Consider the following 26,320-nt stretch of genomic DNA (forward strand, 5'->3'; position numbering starts at 1 on the left):
TCTTGTAGAGTATCAAAATGATCAGAGATCTTCAGCAAGAAATCAGCAAGTGGATGTTTGCACCAAAAACTGGAGTAAGTATATTGAAGAATAATCCATTTACTCAAATTAAGCACTCGAGAATTCATTTTATGTTAAATAATGTTTTATGTTAAGATTCAACTATTTTAAAAATAGACTAGCCTTATCATCTTTGTTTTTGTTGATGGACGGAGAGGTAATCATGCAGATCACCGAATCTTTAATACGAAACAGACAAAACGACTTGTTTCTTCATTCAGCCTGCAGCAATATCTCAGTCGGGCTGCTGGATGAAAGGATATGATCGTATAGAGCAACCGTTTGAGATGATCCAAGAGGTTTGCACAGCACTGCAATTGACGTTGGGGGATGATGTGCATTTAATGCTCAACTGTGGTGCACATGAATTGATGGATTATGTGAGTTTATATTATAATTACATATCCAGAATTATTCAAATCTGTAATTCATCAAAATGCATATACTTGTATACACATCACTTAATAGTGTTGCTTGGCAACTTTTGTGGAACCTTTCAACCAAGCGGAGTTAATATGAAACTTGAATTCCCCTTCACTGACTAGCCTTTTAGTAATCCTTTCTGATATCTCCAGCTTGTTTGCAAACTTTTTGTCTGATTTATGATTTATTTAATAGAATGTTCTATTCTGACATTTATGCCTTAATTATTTTAGTATGAAGCAATATTTCATGCACAGTTGATGCAGAAACAAGGAAAGCTGTGTCGGAGGCCTTATATTTAAAGTATGCTGAACATTTATTTGCCAGGAATTTTTGTTTGGATAACTAATAAGGCAAAGACATTCTACTGCTCCATAATACAAACCTCATTAAGTTCACCAAATTTCCTCTGTTTTATGGCTGGGCTTCATGGCTCTGTAATACCTACATATCAATTGCTTTATATCTTTGTTATACGTTAGGCTAAGATACATCTGTATCTCTTAATGCTGTGCCTGATGACATTTACTATTCACAGATGAATATTCACTGCTGAATTTGTATTATTGGTTTCTCCATTGAATTGTATATCATGATCATATTGAATGGCCGTGCAGGCTCGAAGGGCCGAATGGCCTACTCCTGCACCTATTTTCTATTTTTCTATGTATTCACAGTATTGTTTACAATCTCTATATTTTGTATATTTTATTTGAACAAATACCATTCAATTAATATTTCTGACAGGAACAACATCTCCATCTGCATTAGCATAATTATAGAAATTCTTCTCCTGCTGAAAGGGGTGAGGGGGGATTTCTCAAATGGAATTCTGTCTGTACTCAAGATGAGTGACACAGACCGATTGTGACCCAAAAAGGCTGATTCCCAGATGCCCCTGAAACTGCAGGCATGATGACATAACTGACAAAAGAATCTATTGAGATGCATCTTCTTTCTATGTAAAAATAACCTAGGGAGCTTGAAGTTGAAAGATCACATGTGAAAGATAGGCTGAATGTAAACTCAAACTTAAGTGTAATTGATAATGTCAGTATTCAGTTCATTTATTTCACAATGATTAAAAGTGTTAGGCACATGAACGTGTGAGGTTTTCGCTCTTCCGGAATATGTAAACATTTTACCGTTAGCACGTCGTTTTTTTGAGAAGATGTGATTATATACAATCAAATAAACACACACACATCCAAGATCAGAGTTTTATAATTATAGAGATATGTGTGTGTATGCTGGTTATATATATATATATATGTGTGTATGTGTGGGTGTATATACACACACACATATATATATACTAGACCCAAGTGAAGATCTGTTCCTTCAACGCCCAGTTGGGGTGGGGGGCTGGGGGGGGGGGGGGCATGCGGCGTCACACGCATTAACCACCCCCACACACACGCTAACTAACCCCCCCTTGATATTATATTAATATTATTAAGAGAGGGAGGAGGGGTAGAGAGTGAGGGCAGAGAGAGAATGGAGAGAGACACAGAGAGAGGGGCAGAGACAGAAGGGCAAGAGACAGAGGGAGAGGGGGGTGGAGGGGAGGAGGAGAGGGAGGGGTGGGGAGAGAGAGGGGGGAGGAGGGCTGAGGGGGGGGGGGATAGGGGAGCGGTGGAGGTGGTTTAGGGGAAGGAGGGCAGGGGGGATGGGGTAGAGGGAGTGGGGGGGAGAGGGGGAGAGAGGGGAGAGAGAGGGGAGAGAGAGGGGGGGGAGGGGGGGGGAGGGGGGGAGGAGAGAGAGGGGGGGGGGAAGGGGGGAGAGCGAGGGGGAGAAGGAAGGGGGGGGGAAGAAGCGAGGGAGGAGAGGGGTAGGGCCGCCCAGCAGCCGTCGGCCTCAGAGTCAGCCTCAGCTCCATGGCCTCGCATCCTCAGCGCATCCTCTCTCTACCCCCGGAGCCAGCCGGTTATCTCCGGGTCGTCACGGGGGACCAATTCACAAACACTTCAGATACCGAGCCGGGAGGGAAGAGAACCAGGCGGTAGCAGCCGTTAACGTCGCGTGGGGCACGTGATGAAAAGGTGGCCCTGGCGGCCATTACTCCCTCTGGATCTTTGATCCACAGCGCAGTGGGAGGCGAAAAAATGACTGGTGGGGGGAGGTGGTGGAAAGTGCGCCTGCGCATTGAGAGCATCTGCTTTAATCAAGAGCGGGGGAGGGGAGGGGGCGGTGCCACGAGCAAGGGCATTGTGACGTCCGCAGCTGCCGCGACGGTTTGATTTTTAAAAAAACAGCCCGTTTTGTGAACCACTTTATTAAAAATCTGGAGAAATAATTGATCAAATTTAGGGAGTTGTCGATTTCAGAAATCATAAGTTAAATCGCCACCAAAATATGCAAAAATCTCAGTGTATGTGTCTGGTTTTCGGGAAAATACGTTTCAAAGGCAAAATGACACACGCACAGACACGCGCACACACACAGCCGGGTGGGGGGGGGGAAGAGGGAAGGGGGGTGGGGGGGAGAGGGATGGGGGTGGGAGGAGGAGGGGGGAGGAGGGAGGTGGGGGGGGTAAGGAGAGAGGGGTGGGGAGGGGGGGGATGGGGTAGGGGAGGGAGGGGGAAGTGTGGAGGGAGGGGGGGAGAGGGGTGGGGAAGAGAGGGGAAAAAGTGGTGAGGGATAGTGGGAGGGGGTAGGGGGAGAGAGAAGTGGAAGAGTGGGGAGGGGGGGGAGAGGGTAGGTGGAGTGGTAGAAGATGGACAGAGGGCTAGGGGAGGGGTGGGGGGAGGGAGGAGGAAGGGAGGGGGAGGAGAGAGAGGGATTGGGGAGGGAGAGAGAGAGAAGGGTGGGGTAAGGGGGAGAGAAGTGGAAGAGTGGGGAGGGCGGGGTAGGGGGAGTGGTAGAAGAGGGACAGAGGGTTAGGGGGAACGGGGCGAGGGGGGAGAGTGGGATGGGGTGAGAGGAGGAGGAGGGAGAGGAGAGGGAGAGGGGTGAGGAGAGGGAAACATAGAAATTAGGTGCAGGAGTAGGCCATTCGGCCCCTTTGAGCCTGCACCGCCATTCAATATGATCATGGCTGATCATCCAACTCAGTATCCTGTACCTGCCTTCTCTCCATACCCCCACAAGGGCCACATCTAACTCCCCTCTTAAATATAGCCAATGAACTGGCCTCAACTACCCTCTGTGGCAGAGAGTTCCACAGATTCACCACTCTCTGTGTGAAAAATGTTTTTATCATCTCGGTCTTAAAAGATTTCCCCTTCCCCAACATCGGGAACAATCTTCCTGCATTTTGGAGGGGGAGGGAGATGGGTAGGTGGTGGTAGAGGGGGAAGAGTGTGGATGGAGGGGGGGAAGAGTGGGGAGGGGGAAGGGGGAGAAAGGGATGGGGGTGGGAGGAGGAGGGGGAGGTGAGGAGGAGGGAGGAGAGAGGGGTGGGGAGGGGAGAGGAGAGAGGGGAGGGGAGGGGAGAGAGGTGTGGGGGGAGGGGAGGGGGAGGGAGGGGGAGAGGGGTGGGGGGAGGGGAGAGAGGGGAAATTGTGGGGAGGGAGAGTGGAAGCGGAGGGGGTAGGGACAGTCCATCTGTTCCCCATTCCCTATCACCCCCAATCCACTTTCTCTATTCCCACACACGTGATGACGCGCTTCGACACAGGCTGCGGGGGGGAGGGGCTGGGGCTAGGGCTGCCAGCAAAGGTATATGTAAATGGATCCATTCCGATCGGACATTTGGGAGCATTGGGCATTGTGACATCACACGATGGAACGTTCACCAACATTCTATGGCTGAGGGCTGTTTTGTTTATTTTAATTTTGGGGGTGGGGGGGGGGGGGGGGAGAGAAGGATTTAATTAAAAAATGTGTACATAAACACAACAAAATTGAATCAGGAGTGGATACTTGGAATGAAAAGTGAAATCTCTACCGAAATGAAAAAAATCATGGCGTTTCGGTGTCTGGTGTTGGCGTGGCAACGAATCAAAGGCTGGCAACCACAGGCAGAAACACAGCCGGCCGGCAGCCAGCCGGTCTGCCGGCCACAGAGTTTTATATTATAGATAGATATGTTATACGTATAGATATATATGCATATTCTATACTATAAATACACACTAAGTGTGTAGACTAAGTGGGACCCAACGGGGGCTGGTACCCCAACGCAATATTCCACCAATCCACCAATTACAATATTGGTGACCTGTGGGGGGGTAGGCTTTCTGGAGCGCTAGTATGGGTGTGTGCCGAAGGGACTGGTTTCGAGCGGGCTAATATGGACATTGTGGGCCGAATGGATTCTTGGGCTGGCAGTTCAGTCACTCAGGTCTGGTCGGCTAACAGCTCAGTCACCCAGGCCTGGTGGGCTAGTAGCTTAGTCACTCAGGCCTGGTGGGCTGGCAGTTCAGTCACTCGGGGCTGGTGAGCTGGCAGCTCAGTTACTCAGGGCTGGTGGGCTGGCAGCTCAGTTAGTCAGGGCTGGTATCTCAGTCATTCAGGGCTGGTGGGCCGGCAGCTCAGTCACTCAGGGCTGGTGGGACCTGAATTTCCGGTAGGCGGCGCGGCTCTGGCCAGCAGCGGCCTCTGCAGCCTGTCTGCGTTTTTATTATTTTGTCTGGATGTTTTTTTATGTATTTTTTGTTGTGTTTGTTATGTAGTGTTTGGTGTTTTTGTGGGGGGGTGTGGGTGTGTGGGGGGGGTGGGGTGGGGGGTGGGAGGGGGGGGGAAACTTTTTGAATCTCTCCCTGCACTGGGAGACTACGACCTTTTCTCGTCGCGGTCTCAGTCGTCGTTGAGGCCGCAACGAGGAGAGCCGGCCTCCAACAGGAAGAGACCGGGGACATCAGGTGGAAGAGGACTCAGGATTGCTGATGGTGTTGTACGACTCACCGTTGCCGTCGCGGGGGCTGGCCGAGTCCCGGGGCGGTGGAGGAGCGCTGCTGCTGCTGATGCTGTTGCTCAGCTGCTGCCTGCTGCTGCCTGCTGCTGCTGAACTGCTGCTGCTGCTGCTGCTGCTGCCGGAGAGTCGGAGGCTCTCTACAGGTCTGTGGACGACGGCGCCGGGAGCCCACGGCTCCCTGGAGGGGACGACCGCTTTTTCGGGGCTTCTGTCTCTGCGGGCGGCGACTTCTCTTCCGCCCGAGTTTGCGGGGTCGAAGAGCTCCTGGAGCGGGGACCTGACAACCACTGGCCCCCTGCGCGGCTGGAAATGGGCTGGCCGCGGACTCTGCGAGCGCACACCGGGGGCTCCAACACCAAGACCTGGTGTGCGACCTCGCACCACCCCGGCGTGGCTTTAATGGCCGCGGGACAATCGCCATCGCCAGCCGGGGGCTATGACTTTGACTCTGACATCGGGGGGGGGAGAGTGCAGTGGAGAGAGAAGTTTATTTGGCCTTCCATCACAGCTATGTGATGGATGTTTATGTTAAATGTAATTATGTTGTGTCTGCGGTCTATTTGTGTGTAATGTATGGCTGCAGAAACGGCATTTCGTTTGGACCTCCAGGGGTCCAAATGACAATTAAATTGACTCTTGACTCTTGGGTTGGCAGTACTCTCATGGCTATTCCTTGAAATTCCATTTCAAGCAGAGTGCAGGTCACCACATTCAATTTCATAGCATTTCAGGCAGAGAGTGCAAGCCACCACATTCAATTGCATAGCATTTCAGGCAGAGTGCAGGCCACTGCATTCCATTTCATAGCATTTCAAGCAAAGTGCAGGCCACCAAATTGCCAAACAACTCATTGCATTGTCATTAAGGGCTAACAAATCATTTATTGCAAGCACATTGCAGACTCACAGTTCAGTTGATTCACAGCTTAGAATGACAGTTGTGGACTCTCCCTCGCGATCTTCCAGATTGACTGACTCACGTCCAGGCATCCGGGGTTTTATGGTCCTGGCCCCCCGGAAGGGGCGTTACCTTCATCATAGGGATTGACAGGTGAGAAGACGAATCAGCTGATCTCAAGATGTTTTAAACACTTATAACTTTTTTTTATTTTCATTGATCGGAAAAATCCTCGGGGCTGCCACAGCGGAGGAGGACTGTGAGTAAGATGGCCAAAGATCATAGCAATGTATGGTAGCATTTTTTCTAAAATCAATATACAGCTCAGACAGGAAGTAGTCAAGATGATACTTTTAGTTATATAGATAGATATAGATATAAATAGATATATATATAGTGTGAGTCTGGTAGTGTGTGTATATATACTCACTGAACTTGTTTTCTCGTTTATTATATTGTTTGCAGTGTACTATGTGTACATATCCTGTTGTGCTGCTGTAAGTAATAATTTAAATCTGAATAAGAATGCGTGACATAAAACAGTCTTGACTTGAAATCTGAGATTCCTCCATTCCTTTCAATGTGCTACTTTCATACTGATATGGGACGTGAGCATTTTCAATTTTTTATCTTACAGGAAAAACAGAAATATGAAGTTATAACTGGATATTAAAACATACTGATGAATTATAGAATTCTACATCAAATTGTAAAGCAGTAGTCATTATTGGTCTGATCGACCCTCTCGGAAGGAGGTTAGTAAAAAAAAAAAAAAAAAAAAAAAAAAAAAAAAAAAACAAAAAAAAAAAAAAAAAAAAAAAAAAAACTGAAAAAGGGACGATGAGCATTTCGGATGAAATGATAAAAAACATCTAACGTTGCAAAAATGTATCTTTAGAAGTCATGAGTTTCATCACACCTGGAATTAAAGCCATGCGTAAAGACGTTACACGTCAATATTGCGTCTGATAGAATTTTTTTTTCTTACGCGGAAGGAGGTTAGTAACTGAAAGACAAAAACATTAGAACCTTGTGTAAGATAAACAGTGTATATAGAATGTGAACTACTGTTCCATCTGGTTCAAAGCCAGTGTTTCCTCTTTGAAGGAAATTACCCGAAACTCGGGATATTCTGTTTGTCTGGTAATTTTAGGAAAATAAAATAATTTCAGGAAATTTCCCAACCTGGTAAGCCTTCCCCAACTGCGCACGTGCGGATAACGGGCCCACTGTGCATGCGCGGGGAGACGCAAAGGGGTCCAATCAGGCCCGCTGGATGATTTGCGGAAAAAAGGTATGTACCCGTATATTTACGGCCATCATTTACTGCGCCGTTGGGGGAGGCCCGTCATCCGTGTCACAAATGAAAATGGCGCCGGTGACGCGGTAGGGACGCCGTCTCCCAATACAATTTATTTGTTGTCATTTGAACCTCATTGAGGTTCAAACGAAATTTGGTTTCTGCAGTCATACACACAAGAAAAAGAACCAAGACACAACACAATTTACACAAACATCCATCACAGCACATCTCCTCCTCGCTGTGATGGAAGGCAGTCTTATCTCTCCCATGCACTCCTCATTCTCCTCCCGATGTCAGAGTCAAAGCCCCCGGCGGGCGATGGTAAATAAGTCCCCCGACAATTAAAGCCGCGCGGGGCGATGCAAGGTCACGCTCCGGATAATTTTCAACCCCGCAACTCGGGCGGGAGAAGTCGCCGTTGCGGAAGCCCTGAAAAGCGGTCTCCCACCAGGGACCCGCGGGCTCCCGGTGTCACCGTCCACCAGACCTGTGGCTGGACCCTCCGAATCTCCAGAGTCCCACACCCCGCACCCCACACACATACCCAGTTAAAAAAAACTACATTCAAACGAGACAAAAAAAAAAGACAGACGGACTGCAGAGGTCGTTGCGACGTGAGTCGCGCATGCACAGTGGGCCCGACATCCGCGTGTGCGCAGTTGGGGCGGCAGTCGCACATGCGCTGTTCGGGAAGGCATTTCGTTGTCTCTGTACTGTACACTGACAATGACAATAAATTGAATCATTTCATTTCAATCATTACCAGGCCGGGAAATACCATCAAATTCCAGGTAATTTGGAATTCTATTTCAGGAAAAAAAAAAAAAATTGAGGTGTGGAAGCACTGTTCAAAGCTCTCCTTTTTATTCAATTCATAATAACAGAGGCTTCAAAATAATAACATACAGTGCCCTCCATAATGTTTGGGACAAAGTCTCATCATTTATTTATTTGCCTCTGTACTCCACAATTTGAGATTTGTAATAGAAAAAAATACTTGTTGTTAAAGTGCACATTGTCAGATTTTATTAAAGGGTATTTTTATCCATTTTGGTTTCATCATGTAGAAATTACAGCAGTGTTTATACATAGTCCCTCCATTTCAGGGCATCATAATGTTTGGGACACATGGCATCACAGGTGGCTGTAATTACTCAGGTGTCTTGAATTGCCTCCTTAATGCATGTATAAGAGAGATCTCAGCACCTAGTCTTTCCTCCAGTCTTTCCATCACCTTTGGAAACTTTGATTGCTGTTTATCAACATTAGGACCAAAGTTGTGCCAATTAAAGCCAAATAAGCCATTATGAGACTGAGAATCAAGAATACAACTGTTAGAGACATCAGCCAAACCTAATGCTTACCAAAATCAACTGTTTGGAACATCATTAAGAAGAAAGAGAGCACTGGTGAGCTTACTAATCACAAAGGGACTGGCAGGCCAAGAAAGACCTCCACAGCTGATGACAGAAGAATTCTCTCTATAATAAAGAAAAATCTCCAAACACCTGCCCGACAGATCAGAAACTCTCTTCGGGAGTCAGGTGTGGATTTGTCAATGACCAATGTCCGCAGAAGACTTCATGAACAGAAATACAGATGCTACACTGCAAGATGGAAACCACTGGTTAGCTGCAAAAGTAGGATGGCCAGGTTACAGTTTTCCCAGAAGTACTTAAAAAAGAGGAACCACAGTTCTGGAAAAAGGTCTTGTGGACAGATGAGACGAATATTAAATTATATCAGTGTTGATGGCAAGAGCAAAGTATGGAGGAGAGAAGGAACTGCCCAAGATCCAACGCATACCACCTCATCTGTGAAACATGGTGGTGGGGGTGTTATGGCCTGGGCATGTATGGCTGCTGAAGGTACTGGCTCACTTATCTTCATTGATGATACAACTGCTGATGGCAGTAGCATAATGAATTCTGAAGTGTATAGACACATCCTATCTGCTCAAGTTCAAACAAATGCCTCAAAACCCATTGGCCGGTGGTTCATTATACAGTAAGACAATGATCCCAAACAACCTGCTAAAGTAAGAAAGGAGTTTTTTGAAGCTAAAAAATAGTCAATTCTTGAGTGACCCAAGTCAATCACCCGATCTGAACCCAATTGAGCATCCCTTTTATGTGCTGAAGAGAAAACTGAAAGGGACTAGCCCCCAAAACAAGCATAAGCTAAAGATGGCTGCAATACAGGCCTAACAGATCATCACCAGAAAAGACACCCAGCAACTGGTGATGGCTATGAATTGCAGACTTCAAGCAGTCATTGCATTCAAAGGATATGCAACAAAATACTAAACAGGACTACTTTCATTTACATGACATTGCTGTGTCCCAAATATTATGGTGCCCTGAAATGGTGGGACTATGTATAAACACTGCTGTATTTTCTCCATGGTGAAACCAAAATGTATAAAAATGACCTTTATTAAAATCTGACAATGTGCACTTTAACCAAATGTGATTTTTTATTTTCTGTTACAAATCTCAAATTGTGGAGTACAGAGGCAAATAAACAAATGTCCTTTCTGGAATAGTTGCAAAGAATAGATTAGCAATAGAATCGTATAAAGTCACGGTTGTTGTGCAGAATGTACTGAAAACATCAAATGGCATTCCTCAAATGGGGACTTTTCTGTCATTCCAATTGGTCAGAAATTTCAGTAGAAGAAAACTGCCGGAAAGATAATCCATAAAAGCTTTCAAAGCAGCGAGAAAAAAAAGAAAATTGTGAAGGAGAGAGAAATATCTGAACACAGAATAAAGTTTTCAAGAGTCAAGAGTTTTTATTGTCATGTGTCCCAGATAGGACAATGTAATTCTTACTTGCTGCAGCACAACAGAATATGTAAACATAATACAAAAACAGAAGATAAAAATTGAGTGTATCATAGACCATATATTATACACAATAAATAAACGGATATAGTGCACTGATAATAATAGACTGGTATTCTTCAGAGCTTATTTGATATTGTGTTTAATAGCCTGATGGTTGTGGGGAAGAAGCTGTTCCTGAACCTGGATGTTACAGATTTCAGGCTCCTGTACCTTCTTCCCAATGGCAACAGTGAGATGAAAGTGTGACCAGGATGGTGTGGGTCTTTGATGATGTTGGCAGCATTTAGGTAGCGACTGCGATAGATCCCTTCGATGGTGGGGAGGTCAGAGTCGGTGATGGACTGGGCAATGGTAATAACTTCTAAAGATGGTAGAGAAAATATAAAACTTTAAGAACTTTTAGGGATAAGTGTCAACAAAAAGAGTATTTTAAATTATATAATCTTGTTATTCATATTAGTAATTGATCTATGTTATGATTCTGCTTCTTAGTCTTGGACATAGAAACATAGAAATTAGGTGCAGGAGTAGGCCATTCGGCCCTTCGAGCCTGCACCGCCATTCAATATGATCATGGCTGATCATCCAACTCAGTATCCCGTACCTGCCTTCTCTCCATACCCCCTGATCCCCTTAGCCACAAGGGCCACATCTAACTCCCTCTTAAATATAGCCAATGAACTGGCCTCAACTAACCTCTGTGGCAGAGAGTTCCAGAGATTCACCACTCTCTGTGTGAAAAAAAAAAGTTCTTCTCATCTCGGTTTTAAAGGATTTCCCCCTTATCCTTAAGCTGTGACCCCTTGTCCTGGACTTCCCCAACATCGGGAGCAATCTTCCTGCATCTAGCCTATCAAACCCCTTAAGAATTTTGTAAGTTTCTATAAGATCCCCTCTCAATCTCCTAAATTCTAGAGAGTATAAACCAAGTCTATCCAGTCTTTCTTCATAAGACAGTCCTGACATCCCAGGAATCAGTCTGGTGAACCGTCCGTCTCTGCACTCCCTCTATGGCAATAATGTCCTTCCTCAGATTTGGAGACCAAAACTGTACGCAATACTCCAGGTGTGGTCTCACCAAGACCCTGTACAACTGCCGTAGAACCTCTCTGCTCCTATACTCAAATCCTTTTGCAATGAAAGCTAACATACCTTTCGCTTTCTTTACTGCCTGCTGCACCTGCATGCCTACCTTCAATGACTGGTGTACCATGACACCCGGGTCTCGCTGTATCTCCCCCTTTCCCAATCGGCCACCTTTTAGATAATAGTCTGCTTTCCCGTTTTTGCCACCAAAATGGAAAACCTCACATTTATCCACATTATACTGCATCTGCCAAACATTTGCCCACTCACCCAGCCTATCCAAGTCACCTTGCAGTCTCCTAGCATCCTCCTCCTCACAGCTAACACTGCCCCCCCAGCTTAGTGTCATCCGCAAACTTGGAGATATTGCCTTCAATTCCCTCATCTTTCTCTCAGGTTTCCCTCATCTTTCCCTCAGGTTTCTTGTAACATATAGTTACAAGAAACCGTCCTGCAGCTGGGTCATTAAAGTCTCTAATATTCCTTCAGATGTACACAAAATAAATCCCCTGATGCTGTTCTGAAGATATTCTGGGAAATTCTTCCCTTATCTCCTGACTGCTACTTATCCTTCATCAATATCAATAAACACAACTCAACTGTTATCATAGTCCAATACATCAACTTAATCCAAATAGGGCACAGTCATTCACACAACAGACATGACCTTGTGTATTCTGCTTGTAGAGAAAGATCAATAGATAATTGCAACAGCATTTCCATTTTGATAACTAATTGCAGACACTCACACAAGGATATAATATCTTCTTTTGTGCTATGGATTTATTCTTTTTATTAATAAGCAATATTTGTCTTTGAACATGGAAAAATATAACAATTCTACTTTCATAATAATCTCAACCTCACATACAGTCCGAGCATCATTAATTTGTAGTTATGGGAAGGATGCATCTGTACGCTGTAAACAAAATTATCAGGTCAATGGAAAGACCAACTACAATTAACAAGACTACACCAGCCTCATTCAGATGGCAGCACCACCACTTGCATCTGTCCTAATATGTCATGTAGCTCACTATCAAGCATTGATAACTTTTCTTTGAAGCATTTTGTATATCTTACTGTATTTAGCTGCACAATGAATGAAAATTGTATTTAATTATTTGGGTTGCAAGAATATTAATCTATGCATTTTATGTCAATGTAGTAATCCATTTATTTTTTTATTCAGGATGTGGAGCAGTGGAGTAAGCTATGCAGTCTTCTTAGTCCCCAATGTTATATCTTGGCTGATGCAGCTTCAAGACCAATAGACAAGCTCCTAACAGAGGGCCTGGGTGCAAAGCTATACAGTGGTTTAGTTTTGAAACACGCCAATCAAACCACAATTTCAAATTTGATTCAAGTAGCAAAATTGATGGAAGGTATGTTATTTATGAGCTAAAAACAAAAACTTAGCATCATATCATATCATATATCTATTCAAACTGTGTGTGTGTGTGGGTGTCATTTTGCCTTTGAAATGTATCTCCTTGAAAACCAGATGCGGAAACAGGGAAATTTTTACATATTTCAGTAGAGACTTTCCTTGTGATTTTAGAAATCCACTCTGTACATTTGGTACATTATTTTCCTGACTTTTTAAATTAGAATTGTTGACCAATCTGACCTTTTTTTTAGATATGACCGCTGCCCAGCTGCTGACATTACAATAACAGTGAAATTTATACATCTTCTGGTAGAAATTTTCTTTATGATTTCAAAAATCCAATCCTCTAAATTTGATCAATTATTTCCCGAGATATTTGCTAAAATTAATAACCAAACTGATTTTTTTTTAAATATCAAGGTTGCCCAGCTGCTGACCTCACAATGCCTTTGCACCTGACTCAACTGCAGCCTGGGGGTTGTCCTGGCCCCCCCCTGGCCCCCCACCACCCAACCCCCCCCCCCCCCCCCCCCCCCCCCCCCCCCCCCCCCCCCCCCCCTGCCCAGGTTGTTGACCCCCCCCATTGTCCCCCCCCCCCCCATTTAATTGAATTGAATTATTTCTCACCCCTAACATCACTTAATTCCCCCCCATTAACATTTAATTTCAAAGACAGTTTCCAAAAATAATAATAATTTGCTGTCACCCCCCCCCCCCCCCCCCCCCTTCATTGACAGCTTAGATCGGAGTGTGTGTGGATACCCCCCCCCCCCCCCCCCCCCCCAACCAACCCCCCCCCCCCCCCCCCCCCCCCCCCCCCCCCCCCACCCCCCCCCCCCCACCTCCTCCCCCCCAATTGAATGGACCTACCCCTCCCCCTCTCTGCCAATCACTCTTTTCGGGCATAGACTCACCCTTTCCATTGTCGCACAGCTTGCTTCCAGAACATTTCTGAACATGGTGAATTCACTTTTAATTTCGTTCTCTCTTTTCTCTCCCCTCCGGATAACCTCGCTGTCTTTCTGACGCACTCTCTCTCTCTGGTGATCTGTGTGTTGTCTCTCTCGCTGGCTCCTCCCCTGAATGAGTGGCAGAGCTCTCTCTCAGCGCACATTCGGTCGTGCAGGAGTCGCGGAGCGCACGATTGCTCTCAGAACATTCTCGATCTCTTCGTCTCTCTGACCGCAATTCTCGTCTCTCTCATCCCTCTCCCTCTCTCCTCTTCTCTCCCACTCCTCTATCTCTCTCCCATCTCTCGCTCGATCTCTCTTCTCTCTCTCTCTCTTCTCTCTCTCTCTCTCTCTCTCTCTCTCTCTCTCTCTCTCTCTCTCTCTCTCTCTCTCTCTCTCCTCCTCTCTCCTCGCTCTCTCTCTCTCTCTCCTCCCCGCTCTCTCTCCCCCCCTCACCCCCGCCTCCCCTCCCCACCCCCCTCACCCTAAACCCTCCCTTCCCTAAACCCCACCTCCAACCATTGCCTCCCCAACCCTTCCCCTCCCCCCTCTCAGCCCCCCCCTCTCTCCTCCCGTCTCTCCTCCTCTCCTCTCTCCATCTCACCCTCCTCACCCCACCCACCCCCCCTCACCCACCCACCCTCTCCTCCTCCCCTACACCCCCCTCTCCCTCTGTCTCTTACCCTTCTGTCTCTGCCACTTCTCTCTCCCCATTCTCTCTCTGCCCTCACTCTCCCCCCCCCCCCCCCCCCCCCCCCTCTAGATGTGCCGGCGATTTGGGGGCAATGCGTCAGTGGATAGGGCGGTTATGGGGGGTAAAAGGAGCAAATTAATAATATTAAGATATCAAGGGAGGTAGTTAGCGTGTGAGCGGTGGGGGTAGTTAGTGTGTGTGACGCCACATGCCGCCCCCCCCATTTCCCCACCCCCCCCCCCCCCCCCCCCCCCCCCCAAACAGACCCCAACAGGTCTGCACTGGGTCTAGTTACTTTTTAAATGTTTAAGAAGGAACTGCAGATGAAGAAGAACAAATTGGGGAGAGAAAGAAGGGTCTTTACCCGAAACGTTACCTATTCCCTTTGCTCCATAGATGCCTCACCTGCTGAGTTTCTCCAGCATTTTTGTTTACCTTCCATTACTTTTTAATTATTAGCGAGCATGTGGCATTCAATTTTTCTTCACAAAATAATTCAATATTCTGCACAACAATAAGGTCCAACATTAATAAAATAAATTTCATGAGGCACCCGTAAAACCGAAAATGTGATTGAAAGTATATTAGAAAATTTTGGTTTTGTAAAACCTTTTGAAGCTGAGTAAGTGAATTCAGGGCGTTTGTTACTGAGAGGTGGCTATAATCACACAATGATACAGTTGAAGGAGGGATAATCATTTCAACCACATTTGGGAAAAACACAATGTGAGGATAACCCTGGATTAAATGAGGTTACAAAACTAGAATAGATTAGGTCAAGGAGATACCTGAACGATGTGAAATCCATGCATAGAGTCCAAGTTATTCAGTGAAGGTGAAGAAGAATTTAGGTGGTGAATAGAATATTTTAACAAAAATGCTTGAAGAATTCAGGAGTCTAAAAGGAAAAAAACTAAACATTTCAGGTCAGAAACCCTCGGAAAGTTTTCAAAATAAAAAGAATAAGACAGAACAATTGTTGTTAGAACAAGAAATCAGACAGTTAGAGTTGGATAATGCCAAAGATTCCACGATAGATAAACACAATAAGATAGTATTACTGAAATTTAAACTTAATCGAATTTTATCGGCAAGAGTAATAAGACTATTCCAAATTACAAAACAGGAACATTTTGAGTTTGGTGACAAGCCACATAAACTTTTAGCTCGCCAATTGAAAAAACAAGAAAGGGAAAATACTATAACCAAAATTAAATCAGAGAAAGGCGAATTACTAATATTACCTAAAGATATTAATAATAGATTTGCCCAATTTTACCAAAACTTATATACATCTAAAATTAAAATAGAAGATAGTAAAATAAAAACATTTCTAGATAACTGTAATCTTCCAATACTGGACCCTTTGGAACAAGAGGAAATAGGAGCTCTAATTACAATCAAAGAAATAAGTGAAAACAATAAAATCGTTGGAAAAATGGTTTAAGACACCGGGACCAGATGGTTTTAATAATGAATTTTATAAAAAATTTCAGGAGATAACGGCCCCTTATTTATTTAATTTATACTCCCATGCTTTTAAAGAAAACAAAACTACCTGAAACACTAACAGAATCAACAATTACGCTTATTCCCAAAAAAAGATAAAGATTTAGAAGATCCGGGCTCGTACAGAGCTATATCACTTTTAAATACAGATCAGAAAATTTTAGCAAAGATTTTAGCAAGTAGATTAAGCAAATATATTAGTAAACTGATAAACCCTGATCAAACGGGGGTTATACCTAAAAGATACTCATTTAATAATCTGAGACGCCTGTTTAATATAATGTACTCGCATAAAGTAGAGGAAGAAGATATATCAATTATTTCTTTGGATGCAGAGAAAGCATTTGATCAGGTAGAGTGGCAATACTTATATAAAGTACTACAAAAATTTAACATGGGAGAGAATTTTATAACATGGGTAAAATTATTATATGATAAACCGATGGCAAGAATTTTAACTAATAACATGTTATCTCAAACATTTCAACTATAAAGGGGTAATAGGCAGGGATGTGCACTATCACCCCTGCTATTTGCCCTTATGATAGAAACCCTGGCTGAAAGTATAAGAATTCATCCGAATATTCAGGGCTATAATACCAGGGACTCAAAGAATAAAATCTCATTATATGCAGACGATATACTTTTATATATTACAAAGTCACAAACGAGCATACCAAATTTATTAAACTTAATAGAGGAATTTGGGTCTTTTTCTGGATATAGAATAAACTGGAACAAAAGCGAAATCATGACATTAAAACCTCAAGAACCTACAAACTTACTGAAGTTCCCCTTTTAAATCGCCACAGAAAAATTTAAATATTTGGGTATTCAGATTACTAAAAAATATAAAGCATTATTCAATGCTAATTTCATACCTTTATTAAATAAACTTAATACACGGATTAAATTTTGGAAAACACTTCCCTTATCATTATTAGGTAGAATAAATGCAATAAAAATGATCTTCTTACCACAATTACTATACCTATTTCAGTCTATACCGGTATATATACCAAAATATTTTTTTAAAAAATTAGACTCTAACATTACAAATTATATTTGGGACTTTAAATCACATAGAATTACAAAAAAACACTTATGTAAACCAAAAAAGGTCGGGGGACTTTCACTTCCGAATTTTATGTATTATTACTCGGCAGTGCATGTTAAGAATATGATTTATTGGTTGGATAGTTCTACACAACAGACAGAATGGATAAAAATGGAGAAGGAGGATTGTCATCCTTGTAATATAGGAACGATCCTCTTTTCCCCCAAAAAACTGAATAACACAATATATAAGAAGAACCCAATTATATATGGTACAATAAGAATTTGGAAACAAATAAAATTATCTTTAAAATTAAGAAATCTATCACTGTTAATGCCAATTGCGAATAACCCTTTATTTAAACCATCTCTTATTGATAAGACATATAACCAAGGGGAAAGTCTCGGAATTAGAAGGATCAGGGATATGTACGAAATAGAAAACCTACTATCATTCCAACAACTACAATTAAAATTTAAATTGAAAAACAACCAATATTTTAAATATCTTCAGATTTGCGACTTTGTGAAAAAATATATACAAGGATATCAAAAAGTAACACTCCTGACTTATTGGAAGAAGCAATGATTGATTGAAGCTGACTCACAAAAATTAATATCCTATTTATATAATAGTATTCTAAATATAGAGACCTACCATCGACAGAGGTCAGAGGTACTTAGAGAAAGAGTGGGAACGGGAATTAATGATAAAAATTACGAAGGTTTTAAATGGGAAAAATACCTGATATATATTCACAAATGTTCAATTAATGTAAGACATAATCTAATACAATTTAAAATTGTACATAGATTATATTATTCAAAAACAAGATTGAACAAATTTTATCCAAATATATCCGCCACTTGTGATAAATGTCTAGCCCAAAAGGCAACTATAACACACTCCTTAGTTTCCTGCATAAAACTTTATAGATTTTGGAATGATATTTTTTGAAATACTTACAAAATTATTCAAGACAAGAATGGGAACCTAATACTGAAATGATTATATTTGGTGTAATGGAAGATGGGAATAAATTGAACACATCTCAAAATCTATTCCTTAATTATGGTTTAATAATAGCAAAAAAATTAATACTTAAATTTTGGAAGGGTACATCAATACCAACGCTTAAAATGTGGATTGCAAGTATGTTGGACACCGCTCATCTTGAGGAAATGCGATTCCTCCTAATGGATAAATCAGACCAATTCATAACGAGTTGGTCTCCATTCGTCGTTTTTTTGGAATCATATGGTGCAACACAATTGTAAAAAATAACTGTTTCAGGACTGGACGAGGGTTGGTCAAGACTATAAATAATGATCTCCTTTTCTTTTCACTATTTTCTCTCTCAACTTTCTTCATTTACTCGTTTTCTTTCTTCACACACTATATATTTCACATTTTTCTATCCTTTACTATCTAACCTCTTTTTCTTATTCTCATCTTTTTTCAATGTAACAAAAAAAAAAGAAGTTGTACATAAAATGTATTATGAAAATATATATTAGGCACTTTGGTGCCATATGACTGTGCTTACTTCTAATAAAATAAAATATTAAAAAAAAAAAAATAAAAAAAAAGAAACCCTCGGAACTGGGGTGGAGTAAGATGAAGGGGTTTATTTTTCAAAACACAGCTAGAGGGGCGGAGTTCTGTGTAAAATGAAAGGCTTTATGGAGATTGGATAAGACAGATCAGCTGATGAAGCGCATGAACACGGAGGGTGTCAGGGGTCACGGGGAAAAGGCAGGAGAATGAGGTTGAGAGGGAAAGATAGATCAACCATGATTGAATGGGCTGAATTGCCTAATTCTGATTCTAGAATTTAAGTTGGGGAGCAGGTTTTTTGAAATGTAGAGGACAGGTGGCATTTGGCATCATGAGAGGCAATGAGAGAATAGTTTACTAATAGATTTTAAAAATGATGTTCATTCCATAAGGTTGAAAAGTACCTGAACAGAAGATAACATGCTGTTCCTCTACATTACATTGGGCCTCACTAAAGCAGTGAATGAAACTTACGGCAGATAGGGTGGAATAGAAGTCCTCCCCTGTGACGCCGTGACAACCCCCCCCCCCCCACTCTCTGTCTGCCCCGCTCCTTCTCTGCCTCCACCCGCCCCCTCTGCCCTCTGCCTCTGTCTCTGCCCCTGTTCTCCCTCTGCCCTCTTCCCCTGCCCAAGGGTCCCACTTGGTCTAGTACATAACTAAAACTCTGATCTTGTTATCGTCCGTTTTGTGCAGTCTTTCTATTTGCACAAAAACGGGTTCGCGATAGTGCTACGATTATTCGCCAGTTCACTTACCATTCCCCTATGCTGCAATTGCCCCAAAAGTTTTGTTCCGATCGGTTGAAGGTCGTAAAAGTTAGTGAGGTTTAAAATATATTAAAAACTGCGCATGCGCAGATCGATCTCTTCTCCTGCCGTTCAGCGCCGCATGGATTAGTCTCTTCCCCTGTCACTCACCGGGACGGTCCGCCTCTTCCTGCGCCAACGTGTCTTTACTGGAGCTGAAGATGGCCGGCGGAGGTTTCCAACCAGACACAATTTGCGGAGGGACCCGAAGCAACCCAGCCCCAAGCAGCCCAGCCCCAAGCAGCCCAGCGTCAAGCAGCCCAGCGTCGGAGACCCAGCTCAGCCCAGGGTCGGAGACCCAGCCCAGCCCGGAGTCGGAGAAGTCACCAATGTCGCCAAATGGAAAGCGGAGACTCTGATCCTGGCGAAGGAGAACGACCAGCGACCATTCGCACCGCCAATTCCATCCACCAGCCCTCTGGTCCCCCTCGCTGGCTCCTCCCCCCTCCTCCGTAATACCCCCCTGTCGTCCATTGCTCTTCCCCCGTCTTTTTCTCCGAGTTCACTACCCCTGCCCACACACACCCCTCTCCCCCACAACTACCCCCCGGCCCACACACACCCCCACAACCGCCCTAACCCCCCCACCCCTACAAACCCCCGTCCCCACAACCCCTCCCCCCCCCAACACACACCCACCCCAACACACTCCCCCCTCCCACATACACACCTCCTGCCCCACAACACCCCCCCTCCCCCCCACATACACACCTCCTCCCCGCCACCCACCCACCCCCCCCATCTCATCTCCCCATCCACCCACACCCCTCCTCCCCTCCCACCCCACACCCTCCCCTCCCATCCCACACCTCTCCCATCCCACACCCCGTAACTTGAGACTCGAGCACAAAAATCTAGAGCAGTATTGAAGGAGATCAAGTTGTGCAAATGGTGAGATGTGGCATTTGCATTCATTGACTTTGAACATGCATAATAAGTAATTGGACTTTGAACATGCATAGTAAATAATTGGACTACAATTAAGTCATTTGTTTACTTCCAGCTTCTTCTCCCACTGTTTTTATTTACTAAAGGAGAAGATGGTCTTGTGGTACCTTCTGGATAAATTAAATTCCCCTTTTGACCTGTTCATCCAAAGCGTCCAAAATAACAGCTGAAGATTGTAGATCCAGTTCTCGGCTGTAATGTATCATGACTACATCATATCGTCAGAATTGTCTTCACAATGCATTCCCCCACGTCTGCTGTAGCCTTTTCCCTTTTAGTATTTAACTTTTAAATACAACAAGCTGGTTTAAGCTGGTGCCAACCACTCAAAACATTGTTGATTTGATTAAAAAATATGTACAGTCAATCTGTTAATATGAAATAGCACGCAGCCTGCAGTGGTTGAAGGGGCACATATAACATTTATTTCCAATCCCCACATATTGTTCCTGGTGCTATACAATTACATTTTTACTAATTTCACTACATAGATGGTGTATATATATTTTTTGTTAAATAATATATTTAAGATAATCAGATTGATGTGTATGCAATTCCAAACAATCTGCCTTGGGACAAGTTTGTTAAAAGAAATACATTTTCACTAATTAATCTTTTTTTTTTAACATTCCAGAAAATGAGTGCATATTTATATCTGGTCTGACAGATGAAGAAACCATGGATGACAGCATGGCTGACATAGTAAGCTATATCAACTGATTTTGTAGAATATCATCAACCACATTCTTACAGATATCTGCATTTGTGTCATGTCCTACCACAATCTTAGTTTTAGTATTTATTATACAAAATATTATTCCCGTCTCAAAGTTTTCTATTCTTTTGATCAGCAGTCAATAGAAATAATCTATCATGTTATTTCAACTATGACCTGCATTTTTCAAAAAGAGTCAGATCCAGGGACGGGAATAGGTGACGTAAATATACAAATATTCTGGGACTGTAGCTTTAGGGATTTAACTTTTTTTGTGAGAAAGTACTGATCACTATGACAGTTTTTAGCTGTTAATCATTTAGAATGTGTGCCTGGAGAATGTTTTTCTGAAGAAGGGTCTTGACCCGAAACGTCACCCATTCCTTCTCTCTAGAGATGCTGCTGCCTGTCCTGCTGAGTTACTCCAGCACTTTGTGTCTATCTTTGGTTTAAACCAGCATCTGCAGTTCCTTCCTACACAATGTTCCTCTTTAAGTCCACATTGAAAATTGTACTGTGTAGTGTCTACACAAACTGGTGAAAAATATCCAATTCATTCAAGTCCAATGACGCTGGTTTAAGTCTATTTAACAAATTTATTGCAGCACCATATGTTGTCATTTTTATATTTACCTGGGAAAATGTAATAATGTTCAAACATTTTAGCAAACTGATTCAGAAGTTATAGTTTAATCCATAATGTAAATATTTTAGACTTATATACTATGTATATAATATAGACTTATGTACTATATAATTTTTGCCAGATTTCTGTAGAATGGTTGATAACTTCTGTCGTTAGCATTTAATTCAAGTGCAGGAGCCTAGAATGAATAGATAGTTTTCCTGCTATTACAATTCATTGTGCTTTTCGGCAAACTCGTTTAATGACAACCAGCATCTGCAGTTCCTTCTTGAACACGTCGTTTAATGACAATATCTATCCGTATCCTTTATGCTCCTTCTCTTTGGGCAGATACTAAAATGGGTCTTTTTCTCAACTTTTTTTTACGTGGTATACATGCCAATAACGAGGATTCTTCAATTTATCAGTACTTATTTAAACTGTCTAGTGTTGAAGTCTTAGTTTAGAATTAATTTCATTACACCCCCTCCCACGTGATTAACCAGCTTTTGTCTATTTTGAATTCCTAAAACTTCCAACTAAATACATTTGTTGGTTTTCATTCCCTTCAGGCTGTTGGTCTAGGGGCCAGGTTCATCAAACTGGGAGGTCTATGTCATGGAGAGCGGGTGGCAAAATACAACCGTCTGCTCGCCATTGAAGAAGAATTGGCTCAGAGGGGAGCATTGGGTATGAGCTGCTTCATTTTATTCCTTTTCAGTTTGCAGAGAATGGGAGACAAAGATTATGGGAGGAGTGACAGAAATTGCACAGCTAGGGAATGAGAATCCTGCGAGTCAGCAAATCACACTCTCTCCAAAATAAAAGAAAGCATTTGCCAAAAGCTGCATTGGTCCATGTAACTGACAACTTAATGGTACTGGATGTACATAAATACCAATTGTCTTCAATCAGGGGACTATATCTACAATCACTTTATTATTATACTACTGAATTTAGTACTTTCACATCAATAATCATCTCCTAAATTGAAAACTTTATTATGTTAATAGCTGTCATTCTCTAAATGCTGTAAATGTTAACCGATTTATGTTTTACACTTTATGTGTTCGCTATAAATTAATGATTATTTAAGTGTTGAAAAATAAAAAGTCAGTTCAAATTTACAGCACATAAGTAATTGTTTATATGTAAGAAATAATTTTATGAACTCAATATTAGTAATAGTTCTGTATTTTTAAATAGCAAACCTAAAATGTTCATTTGTTAGTTGCTAATAACACACAACTATAAATTCAAAGTATAATTTTAACCCCAACCCCCACTTAGCTCAAATGTACTATTTTTTTTATAGGCAAATCACCTGAACATAAATTTCCTGTCATCGGTGCAGAACAGGAAGATCTTAATCCAGAAATGATTCTAAGCAACTAAATTAGACTGTAGACGCACTGAGTTGAAGCAAGAGACTCTGTATCAAAGCATTTTATTTGAATATGAATGAAGTAGCGTCCCAAGCTAATGGTGACATGTGAAGGAGATTGCATATATTAATTGATGCTGCTGTTAACATTTTTATACATTATAGCAATTACCATTACAGCATGTAGGTAATGTTAATTCACTATACAAATTGGCAATATTTTTATCTTGGAAATGTGTTTAAGGTTGAGAATTTTGCTTTTGCTAAACTGGAGGAATTTCTGGATTAAGTTACACTGTCATGTTGAAACAAATTAACCTCAGTCACCATTGATCAGATTCCCAAGTGCATTAAAGCCAAACATTAGCAGTTTTTCTAGAAGGCAGTCTTGCATTTATAAAGTCACCTTCAATCTTAACCAATTGATAGTGACCTCATTTATAAGTACTTTAAATGTTATTGATTATATTTACACTTTGTTTAAAAACTAGTTTTCTGCAAAAATCTTCCATTTATGCAAACTCCTTTGTAACAACCTGCCAATTAGGCATTGCACTTTGTAGATTTCAGTCTGAAACCACTATATGTAGGCTAACAATGCACTTGATTAAGTAATGTATTTCCATACCACTAAATCATCCATTTCATGGATTATATCTGCAGGATGTAAATATAAAAGTTAACAAGCATGAGTTTTTATAATAGTTTTCCATTCTCTATCAGAAACAAAAAGTTATAATGTATTCTCACTTATATCAACCACATAATTTTGCATATATCAAATTCGAAAGTGCTAAATGTGTGCTTTTTGTTACCCAGCTTTTTTGATACCAAATTTTTCCTTTTTTAATATAACCGTTTCTGCTTTCCAAAAGTAAAAAAATGTTCATTAAAGGTTAGTTTTACCTCCCACCGAGTTTAATGTGTCATTTTGTAGCTGGAAGCAGGACCCAGCTTCCCGCCACCTTGAAGCAGTAATGCACAGAATTATCGGTCATCTAACTTTAGTATTGGTTGAGTGATATATGTTAATAAGGAGAAAAATAACTTTGTTAATAAAGATAGCTACAGAAAATGTTATGTATCCAGAACAATTAGAGGGGTTCATTAGTTTATTGTCCTATTCAGAAGTCAGCAGCTCTGGCAAAGCATGTCACCCTGAATGATTGAAACCAAATCAGCCCTTCCAACAGTACTTCAAAACAAAGTTAGATACCTGTGATAGTGGAAGAAACAAATGTGACACATTTAATTGTATGGTAGTAAGTTATTTAATCATAAAGATTGTAAAGGAGTTCTACATCCATTGCATATATGCATTGATAGTTATATTCCCATTGAGCATGTTGAACAAGTGACTTTTGGAAAATGCTTCCAATTATCAAGGCTCCAGAAAATACTGGTCTTTGCTGGGATGTTTGCACTGTGCAATCTGAACCATGCCATACCTATCAAAAATGTCCACCTATCAAATAAACTTGATAGTGATTAGTAGGTGTCTGTTTACCATTTAGACCATCCCTGCTTTAGCATTATCAGTGGTTAGTCTTAAACAGAGACAAGTTTTGACAAATCTGCCATTCTGAATAAATCACTTTTAGTCAAACACAGCACAAAATGGCAATAGAACTTTGTGTTTCTGGTTAACACCAATCAGAAATTATTCCATTAATCCAAAGAGTTGATTTATGCGAGGTACATTTTATCAATGCCTGCAAGATCTTTAGTATCTAACCTAAATGCAAAAAATATAATCATCAGCCTCATTAGGATATTGCTAGCATGTAGCATGTCTCAAGTGGATCCCCAAAAAAACAATAACTATTGGGAGAAGGCAAGTAGCCAGCAGCATCTTACTGTTATAACTGTAAGATGGGAGGATTATATCAGGTCCTCCAGTCTCCACTATATCTGGTCAAAGTTATGAAGCTCTATTCAGCATTCTAATGACATCTTAAAAACTATAATCTGAAATTGGACTAGGTCATTTTTCAGGTATGCCAGCTGACCATTAATTATGACTATTATAGATGTGAAAAATGGAGAAAAAAAACTGCAGGTGCTAGAAATATAAAATAAAAAAGAAAATGATGGCAACAGTCCACAGGTCAGGCAGTAGCTATAGAAAGGGAAGTAGAGTTAACATGTCATGTGGAAGACCCTTCATCAGAACTGGGAAATAGAGAGGTTAAGTTAAGAGGGAAGATTCAAACAAGAGGACATGACTTCAGAATTAAGGGACAGAGGTTTAGGGGTAATATGAGGGGGAACTTCTTTACTCAGAGAGTGGTAGCGGTGTGGAATGAGCTTCCAGTGGAAGTGGTGGAGGCAGGTTCATTGGTATCATTTAAAAACAAATTGGATAGGCATATGGATGAGAAGGGAATGGAGGGTTATGGTATGAGTGCAGGCAGGTGGGACCAAGGGGAAAAAAAAGTTGTTCGGCACGGACTTGTAGGGCCGAGATGGCCTGTTTCCGTGCTGTAATTCTTATATGGTTAAGTTAGTCATAGAGTGGCATTGGGGTGGATAAGCTACGGCAGAATCAATGAGCAGTGCAAACCAGGAATCATCAGCTTACATAGTCATATCAAAGTCAATTTGTGTGCAAGTAGGAAAACAAAGAGAAGGGAAATCTAGATAGCAGTTGTAAATACAGTTTTCACATGATTTCCTCAATTGCCTGCAGAGCAGAGACCTGTCACTTGTCTCTGTCTCACTTCCACCCCCCCCCCCCCCCCCCCCCCCCCCCCCCCCCCCCCCCAAAGCACTTTGTGTTTTGTTTCAACTCATTTCGATCGCCCCCCCCCCCCACCCCCCCCCTCTACTCCTTTGTCTCTAACTGTTGGTTTTAAAGTTTTGGATATCTTGCTTTCTATGGTCTGTACCCTCATAACAAACATTCCATTTAATTTATCTACACCTTCCTCTCTAGCATTGTAAAATACCCTTACCTTTCTCACTTTTCCAGTTCTGGTGCAGGGTTGCTATGAAACATCACCTATTCCTTTTCTCTAGGGATCCCACCTGACCCCACTGATGTTGATTGACCCGAGTGTGTCAGCATTTCTCTGGGTTTTACAGCTTTTACTGTTTATTGCTCCAGTGACCACAGACCATGCTTGCAATACAATTATGTTTGTGTCATAAGACCAATTATAGGTAAATATGAACCTTGTTTATTGCTCTCAAATGTGCTACATATA

At 42.2% G+C, this 26,320-nt stretch overlaps 1 protein-coding gene across 1 annotated transcript in view; it reads left to right on the forward strand.

Annotated features, from left to right (window-relative positions):
• Window positions 1–24,026, forward strand: part of eno4 (enolase 4) — a 57,637-nt gene extending 33,611 nt beyond the window's left edge. The window contains 8 exon segments of the mRNA XM_055646924.1: window positions 9–74; window positions 282–440; window positions 6,876–6,903; window positions 6,906–6,997; window positions 12,669–12,861; window positions 21,025–21,092; window positions 22,303–22,420; window positions 23,046–24,026. Of these exon segments, the coding sequence (XP_055502899.1) occupies window positions 9–74; window positions 282–440; window positions 6,876–6,903; window positions 6,906–6,997; window positions 12,669–12,861; window positions 21,025–21,092; window positions 22,303–22,420; window positions 23,046–23,125 (804 nt within the window). The 3' untranslated portion in view covers window positions 23,126–24,026.
• The last annotated feature ends 2,294 nt before the right edge of the window (window positions 24,027–26,320 follow it).

Source organism: Leucoraja erinacea, chromosome 15 (assembly GCF_028641065.1).
Source record: "Leucoraja erinacea ecotype New England chromosome 15, Leri_hhj_1, whole genome shotgun sequence".
NCBI classification, from domain to species: Eukaryota; Metazoa; Chordata; class Chondrichthyes; order Rajiformes; family Rajidae; genus Leucoraja; species Leucoraja erinaceus.